Here is a 17,752-nt window from a genome sequence, read left to right on the forward strand (position 1 = left end):
AGAGAGAGAGAGAGAGAGAGAGAGAGAGAGAGAGAGAGAGAGAGAGAGAGAGAGAGAGAGAAAGTACACATAATTTCTCACTCACTCGCAGTAGCTGGAAAAACTAGAGACCCCTCTGGTTCAATTGGCCTGTAAGTTAACGAAAGACATCTGACTACCATTAACACAGCCTTTCTCCCGCATTAGGCGGCCAGGAAGCAATAATAACGGAGGTGTGCACACGGTGGGCCTCAGGTGACTCTTGGCTGCAGAGTTTACGTTGGATCAGATTTGGAAGCCATACTTGTACAGAACAGTCTAAGATAGAGAGAACAAGACAAGAATGAGGAGTCTTCCTACCCTGTGTTGTATATTCTGGCGTGTGTGCGTGTTCTTAACACTGTGCAGTGAGAAGCACTTTGGAAGTCTCAAACACAACTGGAGGTCACATGTTCGTAAGGCAGTTAAAGATTTACTTTTGCGAGGATATGTAAATGTTGCGCTTGTTTACATGTTCCTGTCTAATATGTTATCATCAGAAAAAGTCCACTGTGCCTTGCTTATGTCAACTTATTTTTTAAATATGTTTCTTATTGTCTTTGGAGTATGATCCAAAGTTGAGACACTTCCAGGCCGGTTTGGGTCTTCGTGGAGTAGACGAGACACAGAGACAATACACTGAGCTCTTGTTTAGGTCTTCTGCTTTTGGCATCTGCACATCGTTGAATTCATCACTTTCCCCATTCTAAATATTTAATTATGGGACATGACAAAACACTGCTCTGCGTGTCAAAATCTTTGATCCTGCCTTAACATCTGCTCATTTTTCAACTCTTCTGGAACTGTGAAAATAACTTCAAACAAGTTGTTTCCAGAAGTGTTTTTTTTTTCTTTTCATTATTTGTAAAGACCTAAATTACCAGACCTGTTTAGGTCTCTGTATCAGAGATCATGATTCACAACAATATGCTGCCGTTTTGGCAGCGTTTTCATCACTCTCTGGTCTTCATTTCTGCCTGTTTGGCTGGCTGTCTGGCTGTATATTGCTCTCTCTATCTCTAACTCCCGCTGTTTTCTCTCTCTCTGTCTCTCTCTCTGTCTCTCTCTCTCCCACTCTACCTCTCTCTCTTTCTCTCTCTCTCCCTCTCGGCCTCCTGTTTTCTCCATTCAGCCCGTGAAATCTCCTCTTGAACCCTCAGGCTTTAAGGGGTGGGGGGGATTTGGTCTGTTGCCACGAAGCACGCTATGGACTTCCTGTGTGATGGGGTAGAGCTTCCTGTGTTCCAACAAAGGAAAGGCCTGACACAGCATGCACACAGGGAGACAATGGGAGCCTAAACCTACAGTGCGCCCCCACCCCGAGATCTGCAGGCTGACTGCTGGGCTCATGATTGGATGCCCATAGCCAGGCATGCAGCAATCTTCCTGCCCGTTGCTCACTTTAGTGCTGCTGAGAGATATATGGTACTTGCTAACGAACAGATTGAAAAAGCAGAGGTAACCCTAATCGAGTTAACCTGAAAAGTTATTGCAGAAGGCCAGGTGTAGAGGATGAGCTACTAATAGCATGTTTGACGCCGTGTAGCTATTTTCACAACAGATGTTTAGCCAATGAATAGCGATGTGGCTGCTGGCCTTGCCTACAGCCGCCATGTGTTCCTCTGTAACCCCCATTGTCTGTTCAAAGATTCTGGAGGAAGGGCAAGACACCCAATGAGACGAGAGGCGCAAAAGCCCTTCAACGCAAATGCATTTCTTTAGGAAGGAACTGCAGACCTAATTGTTTTTGATTTCCTTTCTGTAAAGTTCCTTTTCAGGTCTGAGTTCCACCCAAATAAATAAGTCTTGTAAGACACCATTACGTACTGGAAGTGCAAACTGGCTTGAATGTGGTTTTGGACTTTTTGTGAAAAGGTCAGACCAACATTCCTAACACCAGTATTTATTATAATTATTATTTGTGGTAATAATATTAGACAGTATGCTATATTAGGTCAGTATATTATCAATGTTAATCAAATGAGCTTTTGAGTTAAGTTGATTTATAGTATTAAGGTTTTCATGTTTATGAGGGCAGATGACCAGAAGTTGTATTGAGATGTATCCCATAGGATCTGTGCCCATTAGCTATTCTGACTACCACGCTTACGATGTGAATACCACTGGTGGCTCTAGCCACAGGCTGGTCCTTTCCAGAGGAGCAGCTCCAGATGAATCATATGAAGAATGAGTTGACATCATAGGCAGCCGTCCCGATGCCGTCAGATAAGAAAGTGCAGACACTGGTGTCATTAGCAGACTTATCGCAGGACTCGATGCAGAGATAAGTCCTCCCCTTGCTTCGGCTCTCAAAGGGTTTCTTGATTCATAGCTTTGGTCTGAGTGGGGGGGGTGATATAGAGCTGAAACAGGGACAGACTGATCACTGTTTCAGTACTCCTCTTCTGGTAGGTTGGGTACTGGCCATGTTCTGTCAGCGGTATTTAAAGGTCATGTGATGTCAAAGACGGGTGGGGGTTGACGGTACAACTCTTCTCGTCGGCAAAAGGGAGCCAAGGAAAAAAAGGGATTGTGTTGTAGTTGCTCCCGGGAAAAGAGTTGGGAGTGGGAACGCTGCAGAAATACACTACTGACTCCCATGCAATAGTATGAGAGGTTGGTCGACAGACAGACAGACAGAGAGAGAAAATTAAAGGCTAGTTCAGCCAAGTGTAGGAAAGTGGATCGGTTACTTCCCGCCAAACTCAAGAAAACAATCTTGCCTCCCTGAGTGAGGGAACTATATGGACCGCCCTTTCCTGTTTTTGCTTCTTTTCCATTCCTTCTTTTCACAAGCTTAGTAAGAAGAACACTAATCCTGAGTTGGAAAAGAAAAGCTAGAGTGATGCCTTGGCTATTAGCTAGGTCGGACTCAGTCATCACTGATTCATTCATTGTCGGTCTCTCATTGTGTTCTCTCTCTCTCTCTCGCTCTCTCTCTCGCTCTTTCGCTCTCTCGCTCTTTCGCTCTCTCGCTCTCTCTCCTGCTGATATTATTTATTTTAACGCTAGCTGGAGTAGCTGCCAATGGAAAGTTTGGTCCCCTCGTGGATCATGAGAGACCTATGATGCAGTGGGACAAATAGTTATATCAGATAATTTATGTTTTTTCCAACATGTCTGCCACCTCCAACCCCCCCCCCCCCACACACACACACACACACACACACACACACACACACACACACACACACACACACACACACACACACACACACACACACACACACACACACACACACACACACACACACACACACACACACACTATATTATTGAAGAAACATTTGCTTTGGGTTAATAACTCACTAGGACACACACCTTTAAAATGGTCATCTCTATGTATCATATAAAAATCTGGTTGTTCCCTTCTAAACATAACTGATGTGGCACCAAAAAACACCTGCAACAACATTTTCCCAAAAACAAATCGGGTCACATGACCAGGCAGTCAGCGTTCTGCGAACACTCGACGGATCCAACAAAATCGCTCCCCGATCCATCACGGCTGTCACAGATAACATTTGTTCTCTAAAGTGCCACCATGTAGTCATGGTGTAGGCATGTAGCTAGCAGGTCCCTATTAGACCCCCTGGTCCAGGAGCAGTGAGTCCCCTGTAGAATGCCAGCCAGTTCCCGTTTTAGTCATGCACCAAGATGTCAGCCATGCGTCACCTTCCCAGCAGCCACAGGGTGAGCCAGTACCCAGCCACCGGGACTTTCAGTGGCACCTAAGGGTTTGATTGACAGGCGCTGTATAGATGGACCGGGTTTCAGAGGGAGAATGTGATCCAGGGGTCTGGAAACAGAGTGCCAGGTCCCTGAGTAGCTCATTTTGTTGGGTAATGGTTTAGATTCCCACCCATGGGGCCCCGGCCCACCCATGCCAAGAAATGTTTGCCATGGGAATAATAAAACAAGTTGGATTAGAGTGTCCATCCACTGGAATATGTTATTATTAACCTAACACTGTGTGATTCTGCATAACACAGGAGTTGGTTGTCAGTTAACCTCTGAATGAGACACATGAGGTAAAAAATACGACTCAATAAAGACTAGTTCGTACTGTCTGTGCTGTCGGCATATATTCTAAACACATATTCTGGGACCAGGCTACAGCAAAGAAAAGTTACATCAGAACAGTGTTCAGAATCTAACATATCTCAAATGTGGCTTTGTTATTTCATGCTCTCTCACGGGAAGTTGGGAAAAGAGAGACATTCCCGTCGCTCTCTCTCCCTCAACGTGACGCAGGTCCTTAGGGTAAGGATCTGCCTTCTCCAGCTTTATAGTCCAAACATTCCCATTGTTTGCAACTGCTTCTTTTCTGGGCCGGCACTTTCCAAACAAAACAAATCTGACGATGAAATGTGTTACCCTAATCTTTCTTGGCATTGTTCCTTTTGCCCCGTTATGGAGTGTTGACATATTTGCACTCCCATTATGGACTCTCAGTAGCCAAACTACAGATAGATGCCAGTCCTTTCTGTCCCGGATACTACTGTCCTGCAAGCTCCTGTTTTGGGGGAAACACTAAACAAGCACAGCCTGCTCTTTGTTTGACAGCCGTCCCTCGCCGTGTTGTTGTAGCCTATTCTCCACTTCAGCCACTAAATCTAATTTGCAAAGAAGAAGCTGTGGTTGTTAACCAACCCCCGCCGCCCCATTTTGACACAGTTCTGGCACTTTTATAGGCGTGCTCTGCATTTGAATCAGTGCCTGGCTCTGTGAACACATTGAGTCGAACTCTGGGTGTTTTTCTTTAAAAAAAAAATCTGTGTGGTGGTGGTGGTGTTCGCAGTGTCCATTGAAAGTGTCTGTTTATGACGTTTAAATCGGTTGAAACGTTAGCAAACGCAGCCTTAGGACCTCACAATCGGTTGCAGCCACGGTGCCCTTTTAGCGTTAGCTAACAATAGTGCTCTATGTTTAGTCCCAGGCTCCCCATGTTATGTGATACCCTTATCACGTTAACTATTGGTGTGCGTTTATAAATAGCAGGGAAGTGTTTTAAGGTAACAACAGCAACAGCTTAGCTATGAGCTATCAGCTCACCCATGGTAACAACATGTGGAGGCTGGCATAAGCTCAGTGTGTGTGTGTGTGTGTGTGTGTGTGTGTGTGTGTGTGTGTGTGTGTGTGTGTGTGTGTGTCATTTTCTCACACTCACAAACACACAAAAACAAGCACACACACACACACACACATGCACACTGTAGCTGTAGCATGAGGCTCAAAGCTGCTTATCTAATCTGGGGGTTGCAGACAGGCTGTCTGGCCTGATGCATCTGTACAAACGGAGATGCGCGCACACATACACACACACACATACACACACACACACACACACACCCACACACGTGCGCACTCAGGAATGCTTCATTTAACACCATGCCTGTGGACCATCCGTGTTTCCTTCCATCCCATTGCAGGGGAATGTCTTCTAAATAGATCCTGGGACAGCTAATGATGTGAGGAAGTTTGGGGTGTTTTCCTAAGTTAATACTGGTAGTGTTAGAGTCTTTAGATCCATGGGCTCGCCCTTAAATAGCCCAAGTACTGCCCTCCGACACTTTTAATGTGAACCACATTATGACAGAGAGATTATACTGAAAGTCTTATAATATGACTGTTGATCATCTTAAATGGCATTGCAGTGAGGCCAAAACAAATTGTTTGTACCGTCTTCATAATAATCAAATTAAACAAAACAACTTGCATAATTCTGCTTCGCCCACTGTTATTAATTTGCAAGCATGGCTCACAAACTATTATTTAGAAGCACGGCGTTGGCAACCATCTGTGTGTGATTACTGCTCAAACCACATGCTTGTCTCTGTCCTTTGAGAGAGAGAGAGAGAGAGAGAGTAGTTTGGCGTTTATCATCATCATAACGGCAATGAGATGCACCAGCCCTTGAATACCACTCACCGCTAAATATATCCCCTACAGCTTATAAACTGTATTGACCAGAAAGCTTTTTAGGTCCAGAAGTCAGGGATGGCCTTTTTCCAGCCATCTTCTTTGTACTGAGTGGCTCTTCCTGTCTCCCCCTAATTGCTATTTTGGCCCTGGAGACCGGCCATTTAAGTGCCGGGTCATTAGTAAGTCATGAGCTCTAAAATAGGGGGGTTGGGGGGGACCCAGGGGACATATACACACACAGATAGGGATCGATAGATGAGACTTGAGAGAGGGCTGACCCTAGGAAGTCCGACATGGCCCTTTTCCAGTGGCACTTTTGGCTGTGCTAAGTCAAACCATGGCGTGTTGAATTGCGTTTCCATTACCACTTAAATTCTCGCAGAGTTGTGCCCAGTTGTCTCCCGCCAGAGATGGACCATCCACCAAGCCGGGCAAAAGCACGCCAGACCAACCTCTGAGCAGTTTGGTGTGATCAGTCATTCCTGCTTGCTTTTCAGAGCATTAAGTTGTCTCTCAAATTGTCAAATTACAGGCATAACACTAACCCTTACAGTAAGGCCTGGCTAGGTGGGGCTGGGTGAAAGAGTAGTGGCCTAATGAGGATTCATAGCCATTATCAGCTTACAACCTATATCTATATAATCAATAACACAGTAGGCTACATTACGCAGGACACACATTATTTAGTAAGTCAATATCAGTCAATATCAATATCAGATTCATAAAAGCCATGGTCCAGTGGGTGTATTTGTTTGTGTTTGAAAAAGTGAATTCAGGTGCAAGCGGTTTTATTGAAACCCTTCTCCCTCGCCTTCCCCTGCGAGCGACCAATACGACGACAAACCCCAGAATAGCCCGGCGCCTGCCCCACTGGCTGCTTTATGACCCCGGATTACATCTCCGAGGCTGTTCTCCAGATGCAATCGCTTATATGTTAACCACTTAGCACCACCGGGTCGTGAGGTCCAGGAAATGAATGACTCACCGGACATTGCACACCTTTTGCCAACATTGTCGACCTCATGCTTTTTAAAATGAATGAAATTATATATATTTAAACCCACCAATGCTAGCTTTGCTTTGTGTTTCAGATGGAGCTCAAGCTGCTTTTGATAGCCACCCTGGTGGGAGTGTTTTGTTGCAGTAGTAGTCGTGCTCAGAAAGGTAAGGAGATCCCTGACCTTGTTTCGAGCTCAGTTTACATATGGAAGAGATATTGGGATGATGTTTGCTGTGACCAGAGACACACACACACACACACACACACACACACACACACACACACACACACACACACACACACACACACACACACACACACACACACACACACACACACACACAATGTAATTAGAGCAGAGCTGGCCTTGCATGGTAAACGCAAAATTTCGACTGATGGTTAGTACTGCCTGTCGCCAGAAAGCCAACATGTTGATGAAGCATAATGATGTCATCATGTTTTTAGTCAGAAAAACTGCTCTAGGTAGAGCATAACATTGTGGAAGCTAATTATGAATTGGGAAATGGGAATAGGCTAAGCTAATGAAGTTAAAGGTAAAGATACCATGGCTAAATTAAGATCTATGCTAGGGTAACTATACAGAAACACACAGGGAGAGTGTGTGACCGTGGCCTCTTAGTCTGCACGGACAGACAGCGCTGTGGCAACGCTCTGGTGTGACTTTTTTCTCTCTCTCTCTCTCTCTCTCTCTCTCTCTCTCTCTCTCTCTCTCTCTCTCTCTCTCTCTCTCTCTCTCTCTCTCTCTCTCTCTCTCTCTCTCTCTCTCTCTCTCTCTCTCTCTCTCTCTCTCTCTCTCTCTCTCTCTCTCTCTCTCTCCTCCCCCTCCTTGTCTTCTGTTCAGAGGGGAATGAGTGCATCAATGCCAATGCCAAGTACTGCGGGGAATGCATCCAGGCCGGACCCAAATGTGGATGGTGCCGACACCCAGTAAGTGGATTCCCAGCAATCAGCTGTATATCCAGCTCAATGGTCCGGTAGAATAGAATAGGCCTCTATCCAAGCACATTATGCACCACCATCAAACAGCAGGGAGTGCTTAAAAAGTGCTTGTGCAACGGTTTCTCTGGATTCCTCTCTTTTTGTGTGGCTGTCACCTGACCCCGATTTCACCCAATTAAAAATAACCATTACGTGAGGCGGTGATGTCACCAAGGTGCGACACAGTCACTCTCTAGCTTTGCCGATGACGTTCAACCTATTCTAGCGTTCGGATCTGATGGACGTTTCAACGTTTTCCTTTCCCGCCAGAAATTCCTGAACCAGGGGGAGGCGGTGTCCAGCCGCTGTGACGAGCTGCAGTCCCTGCTGACCCGGGGCTGCAACCTCACCGACATCGAGAACCCGCGTGGCGGCCAGCACATCCTCTTGGACGAGCCGGTGACCAACCGCCTCAAGCAGAATAAGCTGAAGCTGGAGAACATCACCCAGATCCAGCCCCAGAAGCTCAGCCTCACCCTCAGGGCCGGTGAGAGACACAGCGCCAATCGGCGGAGAATCAATGTTAAAAACGATGATAATAAACATTATTATATACTAACAGCATTGCGATCCATAACTATAGCATACGGCAGGGTTATTACCTTCCCACGATAGTACCGTATATTGTTGTTGATTATTTGTGCGCCCCGATCTTAGCGCGAATACAATGACAAAGGAACTTTTCGTCCTAGTCTTGTGATTTGTGCTAGTGATTTGTTTTTGAGGTTTAAGGTACGGGGATATCTGGGATTTCGTCTTTATGTCGACTGGATAGGACACTGGCTGTAATGCTATCGATTTGTGTGTGTGTGTGTGTGTGTGTGTGTGTGTGTGTGTGTGTGTGTGTGTGTGTGTGTGTGCGTGTGCGTGTGCGTGTGCATACACGTGTGTGTGCAGGGGAGCCCCAGTCGTTCAACCTGAAGTTCAAGCGGGCGGAGGACTACCCCATCGACATGTACTACCTCATGGACCTGTATGAAGGACGACCTGGAGAACGTCAAGAACCTTGGCACCAGCCTGATGGTGGAGATGACCAAGATCACCTCAGACTTCAGGATAGGTGAGCAAAATGCAGAATGCAAAAAAGAAAATGTACTCAGTATACCATCATGCTCTGACAGAGCACGCAATTACACAGAACAGTCTGTAGACCTTTCGTAGTCGAGCTGTACCAAGCCGCACTGAAGGAATACATTTGCCACAATGTGTGTGCGTTGTTTCCCTTCTCTGTTGGAAGTTACACACTGAAATGCGTCACAATGGGAAAGTTTCACCCGAGCCGTGCTTTGGTGACGCTAGGTACTCGCAGTCAGCGAGTTGCGTTTGGCCAATTTTAGCTCAATCACAGAACTCGCCAGGCCGGCAGATCTAACAAGACAACTACTCGTTGCAAACGCAACACTGAGCGTTTCCGGATCCGTTGTCATCTTCTCTCTTCCCCCGCCCCCAAGGCTTCGGCTCGTTCGTGGAGAAGACGGTCATGCCCTACATCAGCACCACACCGGCCAAGCTCCTCAACCCGTGCACGGGCGGCCTCAACTGCACCAGCCCCTTCAGCTACAAGAACGTGCTGAAGCTCACCAGCGACGGCAGCAAGTTCAACACGCTGGTGGGCAAGCAGCAGATCTCCGGGAACCTGGACTCCCCCGAGGGGGGCTTCGACGCCATCATGCAGGTGGCGGTGTGCGGGGTACGTAAGGGGAGCGAGCGCCTGGGACGGGGTGGGAAGAGATTTGAGGAAGAGGGGAAATAAAGTGTGATACGATTCAGGTGTGTTTTCTCGCTGATTTGTTTTGCTGTTAGCTTGCGGCCGTTGTTGGCAGCGATAGACAAACCGGTTAATATGACGATGGGTGATTATGTTGTTAGACAGGCAGTAAATGTGCACTGGGGGGGGGGGGGGGGGGGGCGTTTGTTCGTAGGAAGGAACGTACCCTTGCACATCAGTTACGAGGTGGGTGTTTTCTGGATTCCGGATCAGGCTTTTAACAACAACCATCTGTGGTCGGGTTAACTATTGAACTGAAGGTCTGGATTAATAGGATAAGATATATGTTTTGTTCCTTTTTTAATATCCTAATGCTTAAACATCTCATGCCAAGAATTTACCCTGAAATTATTCTAGCATCCAGAATGACCAAGATGGTAAGGTCCAATTATGTTCCCAAAATGTGTGTGTGATACCTTAATCACAATGTTTTGCACTCAAAAAGAGGCCCCTAAGATTGAACTAAATGGGATGGATTCAGCTGTTGAATCTTTCGGTATCTTGAAGATTTCGAGTTTGATTACTGGGGTAATGATTTGATTCAAAATCAATTCTCAATTCAGTACATATGATTCTAATTTCCAAATCTTCTCCAGTCGTTACAAATCTGTTCAGCGTTCTTAGTGCTGTGTTATGTTCCTAGCACTGCTTGCTTAAAAAGGCGGCACGGCAAATTATAGCATGAAACCACAGTGAAGTGCGGATAAGATGATGTGGTTTGAATATTTGAAAAAAGTGACATCAACTGACTGCAATGCTGTAAACACACCAAGGCAATTGGTGTAAAAAAATAAGAAACAATTTTGAAAAGTTGTGTACCGATTTACCGATTCAGAATAATTTGAGATAAGAATCCAGACTCTTATGTGAATAGATTCTTTCACCTTATGAAAATCGCTTATTCCGGACACTGCCTTGCTCATAGGACCAGATCGGCTGGAGAAACGACGTGACCCGGCTGCTGGTGTTCTCCACCGACGCCGGCTTCCATTTCGCCGGTGACGGCAAGCTGGGAGGCATCGTGCTGCCCAACGACGGAAAGTGTCACCTGGAGAACAACATGTACACCATGAGCCACTACTACGTGAGTTCTGTGAAAACACGCACCAGGAATACTTTATTCAAAATGCTTCACTCTCAAGCGGTTCCGTATGTGGAAAGGAGACCGCTGGTTGGTTAACGCTGTGATGCCTTGGGTTTCGATTGATGTCGGTCGTGATGACCGACATCAAGTTCAATGTAGTTCAATGTGGAGTGAATCTGGAATTTTCCGTCCTCCCCGTTATTTTAGGACTATCCGTCCATAGCTCATCTGGTTCAGAAGCTGAGCGACAACAATATCCAGACCATCTTTGCCGTCACAGAGGAATTTCAGCCTGTGTACAAAGTACGTTGTCTCACCTTCTCATTTTTCTCTTTTTGTCTTGTTCTCATTTTCCTGTTTAAAAATAGTCCCCCCTCATTCACCGATGTGGGCCGCATAGGCGGACGCGTGCATCAGAAGCCCAGTAATTTGACGCCACACATCTGCTCATAGTTAATGGAAGCATGTTTTATGAACTCAAAGCCGTCTGGGCAGCCGCTGCCCCTCTCGTGACCCAGAAGATTTTAACAGAAACAAACACACGCATGCACGCACGCACACACACGCACACACGCACACACACACACATAAACATGCGCACACAGTAGCCTCAACTATTTTGTGGCTTTACAATCTTGATATCTTTTATTTTAGGGTAATGAGTCCATCTTTGTTTATGTTGACTCCAATCCCTAGTTATTTGATTTCACAAATGTGTAATTACACAAAGTCACACACATCCAATGACAACATATTGAGATAAGAGGTTAAAAACCTTCTTGCGCTTGGGAAACCACTTGTAAACCTCTCACAATGTAGAATAGACTATAAAATAAAATAAATAAACAGAACTTTTGTTATAGTCCCCACTGTGGTTTGTCTAGCTGCCAGTAATCACAGGATGTGTACTGCACTGTCCGAAAGTATACCAAAATACTATTAGTATTCTGTCCTTCTTTCTCCAGGAGCTGAAAAACCTGATACCCAAGTCTGCAGTCGGAACTTTGTCTGCCAACTCCAGCAATGTGATAAACCTGATTATCGATGCCTACAATGTAAGTTTCATTTTGGAACTGGTATATTTCCCATATTTTCTACCTCTAATGTTTAATTTATGAACTATAAGTGTGTATTCATTTATGTCAAACAGACATTTTCTTTAACTGTAGTGGAAGGAAGCTAGTAAGGACGCTAAACTAATCCACTGTACAGGACCCTGGTAGCGGTCCGCTGAGGAATGCAGTGTGGTATCACGTCTGCTTATCTCTCATCCATTCTCCTGGCAGTCGCTCTCATCCGAGGTCATTCTGGAGAACAGCAAGCTGCCAGAAGGACTGAGCATAGCCTACACGTCTCGCTGCAAGAACGGCATCATCAGCGAGGGGGAGAATGGACGCAAGTGCTCCAACATCTCCATCGGCGATGAGGTGAGAAACCTGAGACTAACGAAAGCTTTGTTTTCACCCCCGCTTAGCTGGGATTGAATTGTGTTTGGATTGAGTCTCATGGTTCTCATGCATTCTTTTGACTACTGAACATTGGACACTGAACATATAAACCCTTAAAAAAACATCCAATTTGAGGGGATTTGCACCCTTTTGGCATCGCGCAAGTGTTCGCCCAAAAGTTGAGTGTTCGGAGACCTATTTCTTGTTACGAGGTATTACGATTGTTTGACATTTCGTAATACCTAAATGTATTACGAAATGCATTTTGGATTTCGCAATACTTGAGAAGACACCAAATGTATTCTTTCATTGCGGTTTGACACCACAGTGTCACGATGTAAGAGCCCTATACATAGTCTGCAGTCTATAGTCTTGTCTTTAGAAACAAAAAAAAAGCAACCCCAAAAACTTCTTATGTCCCTGTTACGACTTTTTCCTCCAAATTAAACAAACCATTCCGGGAAGATGCATATCGTATTGCCACCACGTTTCTAATGTATTGTTTACCCACTGTTCGATGGTAGATAGGCCTTTCGGGGCTAATAATGCTCTCAAACAATAGAAAGCTGTCTCTAACAGGCCCCTGATGTCCCCTTCCACTCCATGCTCCCCTGCAGGTGACGTTCACCATTGACGTGACAGCCACGGGCTGTCCCAAGCAGGGCAAGCCAGAGACCATTAAGATCAAGCCGCTGGGCTTCAACGAGGAGGTGGAGATCACGCTGAACTTCATCTGTGAGTGCGACTGCAGCGACGGCGGCGTCGCCAACAGCGACAACTGCCACTTCGGCAGCGGCACCTACGAGTGCGGAGCCTGCAAGTGAGTTCTGGGCGTATGCTAAGATGCATGAACAACACCATTGCTGTCGTGGGCCCGAGCCGGGGCCCGACCCGGCGCCCGACCTGGGGACCTCCAGCACTAAGCACTGTCCCCTGGTTCCCAGGTGCAACCCAGGCCGCGTGGGCCGGCAGTGTGAGTGCAGCAGCAACGAGGTGGCCACAGAGGACATGGATCGGACCTGCCGCCAGAACAACAGCACCGACCTTTGCAGCAACAACGGGGAGTGCGTGTGCGGGACGTGCGAGTGCAAGAAGCGGGACAACGCGGACGAGCGCTACAACGGGCCCTTCTGCGAGTGTGACAACTTCAACTGCGACCGCTCCAGCAACCTGCTGTGCGGAGGTGGGTTGTGTGTGTGTGTGTGTGTGTGTGTGTGTGTGTGTGTGTGTGTGTGTGTGTGTGTGTGCGCGCCTGCGCACACACACATGTCTTTCTTTATGTGTGTTGACATGAGTTGAAGATGCATTGTTAAGATTGTCTTTGACATGATGAGGTTCGAAGGCATGGGAGGAAAAAGACAAAAATACAAACTCCATGCTGTTATAGCAGCCAGTACAGCAGCGTTTGTTGTCCTTCACTTGATGTACGGGTCACCAGGGTGGACCTTGTGCAGGGATGTGGAATCAGATAAAACACTGATTCAGTGTGCTTGAAATCAAACCGTCTCCCGGAGGGAAACAGCCTGCTCCTCGGGGGGGTCGGCTTAGTTTAGGAGGTAGAGCAGGTTGACTTGTAACCGGAAGGTTGCTAGTTCGATCCCCGGCTCCTCCTAGTGTCGATGTGTCCCGAAGCAAGACACTTAACCCTAACTGGTCCTGACGAGCTGGATGTCGCCATGCATGGTTGACTCTGCCGTTGGTGTGTGTTAACCGTTGTAAGTCGCTTTGGATTAAAGTGTCTGCTAAATGCCCTAAATGTAAAATGCTTCTCTTTCAATATTATTTCTATTATTAACTCCTTTCATTTTGTCTTGGCCCGATCCCACCAGGCCACGGCCGATGCGACTGCAGAAAGTGCATCTGCGAGCCCAACTGGAACGGCACCGCCTGCGACTGCTCTCTGGACAACAGCACCTGCCTGGCCAGCAACAAGCAGATCTGCAACGGGCGCGGGATCTGTGAGTGTGGCACCTGCAAGTGCACGGACGCCAAGTTCCAGGGACTCACCTGTGAGACCTGCCCTACCTGCCCTGGAGTGTGCATCGAACACAAGTATGGAGTCCGTCCGTCTATCTATCCCACATCTATCTATCTATCTATCCCGTATCTGTTTTTCTTTCTGTCTGTCTATCCCACATCTATCTATCTATCCCGTATCTGTCGGTCTATCTATCCTACATCTATCTATCTATATCGTATCTATCCATCTGTCTGTGTGTCTGTCAACAGCAGAATCGATTGCATTCTGTACTACACTGCCCTGCACTGTACTCTCTCATACAGCGAGACCCTTCTGACCCCTTGACCCCTCCCTCCCTCCACCGCTCCAGGGACTGCGTGCAGTGCCGGACGTTCGGCACCGGGGAGAAGGCGCACTGCCAGGAGGACTGCAGCGAGTTCACTCTGATCAAGGTGAAGGACCGCGACAAGCTTCCCCAGCCCAACGACGCGGCCTACCCCGTCATGCACTGCAAGGAGCGGGACGCCAACGACTGCTGGTTTTACTACACCTACGCTGTCAACAACAACACCAAGGAGGTGCACGTGGTGGACAAGCTTGGTGCGTGGAGTTAGGGTTTGGGGGGTTTTGGAGTCGGTGGTGTTGTGTGAGTGTGTGTGGTGGTGATGGTGTTCAGGGGTGTGGCAGTATAGGAGGGTCGAGGCCAGAGCCACTGGCACGTTAAAGATCTACAAACTATGGGAGGAGGGGCTGGAAATTACAGAGTAGAGTGGGTTCTTTGTTTGTCTTGCGGTGGTGCAGGGGTGACCGAAAATACAGCCATTGTTGTGTACAGAGCGGAGAGCGGAAATCCATGTTTGGCGGATAAAGAGGAGAAATAGGAAAAAAAAAAGTGGATTTTTTGTTTAATATCCTTTGAAAAAACCTTGACGTTGTTGTTGTTGTTGTTTGACAGAGTGCCCCACCGGCCCCGACATCATTCCCATTGTGCTGGGCGTTGTCGTAGGCATCGTGCTGATAGGCTTAGCCCTGCTGCTGATCTGGAAGTTGCTGATGGTCATCCACGACCGGAGGGAGTTTGCCAAGTTTGAGAAGGAGAAGATGAATGCAAAGTGGGACACGGTGAGTATCTGGGGATTCAACAAACCTTTCAATTACTCAGATTCCAAGAAACTGTTTTGGTGAGGGGAGTGTGGATTATTGTTTCAGACCATTTTGGAGGAAAGGATGCATTCTTTTCAGGTGGAAAAATATGTGTGGTTGTTTTGGACTGCTCTTTGTATCAAGACCGCAACCAAAGTACACACATTGTCCCTCAATATAAGCAGGAACAAAGCCCCTGTCCAATAATGGAGATTTTCTTAGACCAGAGCAGTAACAGTTTTTTGGACTAAATATTTTATTTTTTCCACCATAAAAAGTTCTTCCCAGGCCTCAACTTCTTTGAAAGAGAATGGGGAGAATATTCAAAGCCATGGGAACCAATTCTGGTTTTGGTTGATGAGATTACCAGACATTCAATATCATTATTACTTTACTTTCTCCCTCTGCATTGCCATTACAGCTACATAAATATAAGTCATATTTAGAAGTCATATTTTCCGAGTGTACTGAAGAAGAAAAAAAAAAACTTTTTAGCCTAGCATTTCTTAGCCTAAAGCACCCATTTCCGGGGAGTGGCTTCAGCTCCGCCCTTTCCTGCTACCTCTTTCCAATTAGAAACAGACTGTTCGGAACCAAGATGGAACAAGTATGTGATATTTTGGTTCCATCTAGTGGTAGGTTTATACATTACCGCAATATAGGGAATATTCTAGAGCGATGAAGCTTACGTTCGGTAATTTAAATTAAACCTAGACACATAAATAAATGCTTTGGTCACCAAGCACAGTTATTAATGACATTGTGTTTCAAGATTTAACTTTAGTAAAAAATAGCTATAAAAAAACGTTGGGTTTATGTAACTTAAGCTATGGGTTATTGTTTTACCAAAATTGTTAAGCTGAACAATATTATTGTTCTATATAATATAATATTATACAGTGTTGGGCAAGTTACTTCAAAAGTGTAATGCATTATTTATTACTTGTTACTGTCATTTCAAAATAACTAGTTACATTACAATATTACTGTCTTTGAATTGTAAGGCATTACACTACTTTTACATTACTTTTGCATTACTTTCGCCAAAATAAAAGGAAATATGGATTTGGTGTTCAATAGATCTTCTTGTGTTCAATGCAGGTCATTACACAGCAGGAGGTGATATGGTATAGCATAATGACTGAGCTAGGCTTAAGGCCAACAAAAGTACAATATAATGGTCGCAGTTATGGCTCATGGTGCAATATATTTTATAATAGAAATACTGTAACTTTAGGTATTCATATTGAAATCAATAGAGCTAGAGCCTACTACTGTACAGTATATTGATATTATCTTTAAAATGTGTATTCCTGTAGTTTTGACCTAACCAGATTTATCATGACATGAGCATTACTACTATGAACAAAACAAAGCCAAGACAACAGTTTTGACTCTTCAAATAAAGTGACCATATTTATTTAATAATAAATATACAATTTGAGTCAATCACAAAATTAACAATCCGTCAATGTCATTAACAATGTGTTTCCCTGAACAATGAGTGAACTAAAAACCAACAAGTATTGTGCTTTGTCAGCAGATAAAACATTTGACGCTATTGAGAATGAGGAGTCACGTGATTTTTGGGGAGGGGAGGGGAGGGGTTTAAGCCCGTCCGCCATGATGGCATCCACGGCTTTCGGTTGCCAGGGGCAACGTTGTCAGAGTGGCATAGAGACAGATGAGGAAATACGCAACATATCCAACATGATAGATATTTTCGGAATGTTGAGTGAAGGGCAATTTCCACCAGAACCGTCACGGAAGCGGCACGGCAATAAAAACGTTCGCCGAAGACATTATAAACCATTATAATCAATGTAGGCTATTCCACTGGATACGGCAGCGGCACGGAACCGTCACCAAACCGGCACTACTTTTTTTGAAAGTTGCCGGTTCGCAGCCGTGTCTCAGAACACTTGTACAGCCATTCAGTTTATGATCTTTATGATCTTTATTCATTAATTGCGCCGCGGCCGAACTGACGTGGATATTCTCTGATATTATGTAAGCATAAGCACCGCGGAAACCACTGCTGTCAAAAGACGCTGATCCATTTTCACTGTTGACGCGAGTTGCTCTAGTTCTACCTCCACGGCCCTGCAGCGGGCAATTATCGGACAAGATTGTGTGTGGTGTTCCGTCTTGTGTACGAATCTCATGTATTTGTATTTACGATCGGAGAGCAACAAATCGGCTGAAATTCTCTTTATGTGTGTGGTGTACATCCGACTCAAAAATCTTGTAGTGTGGGGCAGCCTTAAGTGCGTTGTCCTTTTAGGGAACCTGACAAACTGTAACCCACTGTTCTTATGGTTTCCTCGACGGTCGTGTGAGGCATTGGAGCAGTTTTTAACGCAGCAGTTATTTCCAGGCATTGTTAAAACAGTACAGAATTGCATCA

At 45.8% G+C, this 17,752-nt stretch overlaps 1 protein-coding gene across 1 annotated transcript in view; it reads left to right on the top strand.

Annotated features, from left to right (window-relative positions):
- LOC311355796 (integrin beta-1-like) overlaps positions 1 to 17,752 on the top strand; it is a 35,842-nt gene that overhangs the window by 15,109 nt on the left and 2,981 nt on the right. The window contains 15 exon segments of the mRNA XM_084475634.1: positions 7,035 to 7,107; positions 7,806 to 7,891; positions 8,213 to 8,429; positions 8,840 to 8,915; positions 8,917 to 9,002; positions 9,394 to 9,632; positions 10,636 to 10,794; positions 11,002 to 11,097; positions 11,760 to 11,849; positions 12,081 to 12,221; positions 12,860 to 13,062; positions 13,187 to 13,425; positions 14,072 to 14,294; positions 14,573 to 14,802; positions 15,158 to 15,324. Coding sequence (XP_084331760.1) covers positions 7,035 to 7,107; positions 7,806 to 7,891; positions 8,213 to 8,429; positions 8,840 to 8,915; positions 8,917 to 9,002; positions 9,394 to 9,632; positions 10,636 to 10,794; positions 11,002 to 11,097; positions 11,760 to 11,849; positions 12,081 to 12,221; positions 12,860 to 13,062; positions 13,187 to 13,425; positions 14,072 to 14,294; positions 14,573 to 14,802; positions 15,158 to 15,324 — 2,325 coding nt within the window.

The sequence above is a fragment of the Micromesistius poutassou genome (genome assembly GCF_964030765.1).
Source record: "Micromesistius poutassou genome assembly, chromosome: 11".
Taxonomy (NCBI): Eukaryota; Metazoa; Chordata; class Actinopteri; order Gadiformes; family Gadidae; genus Micromesistius; species Micromesistius poutassou.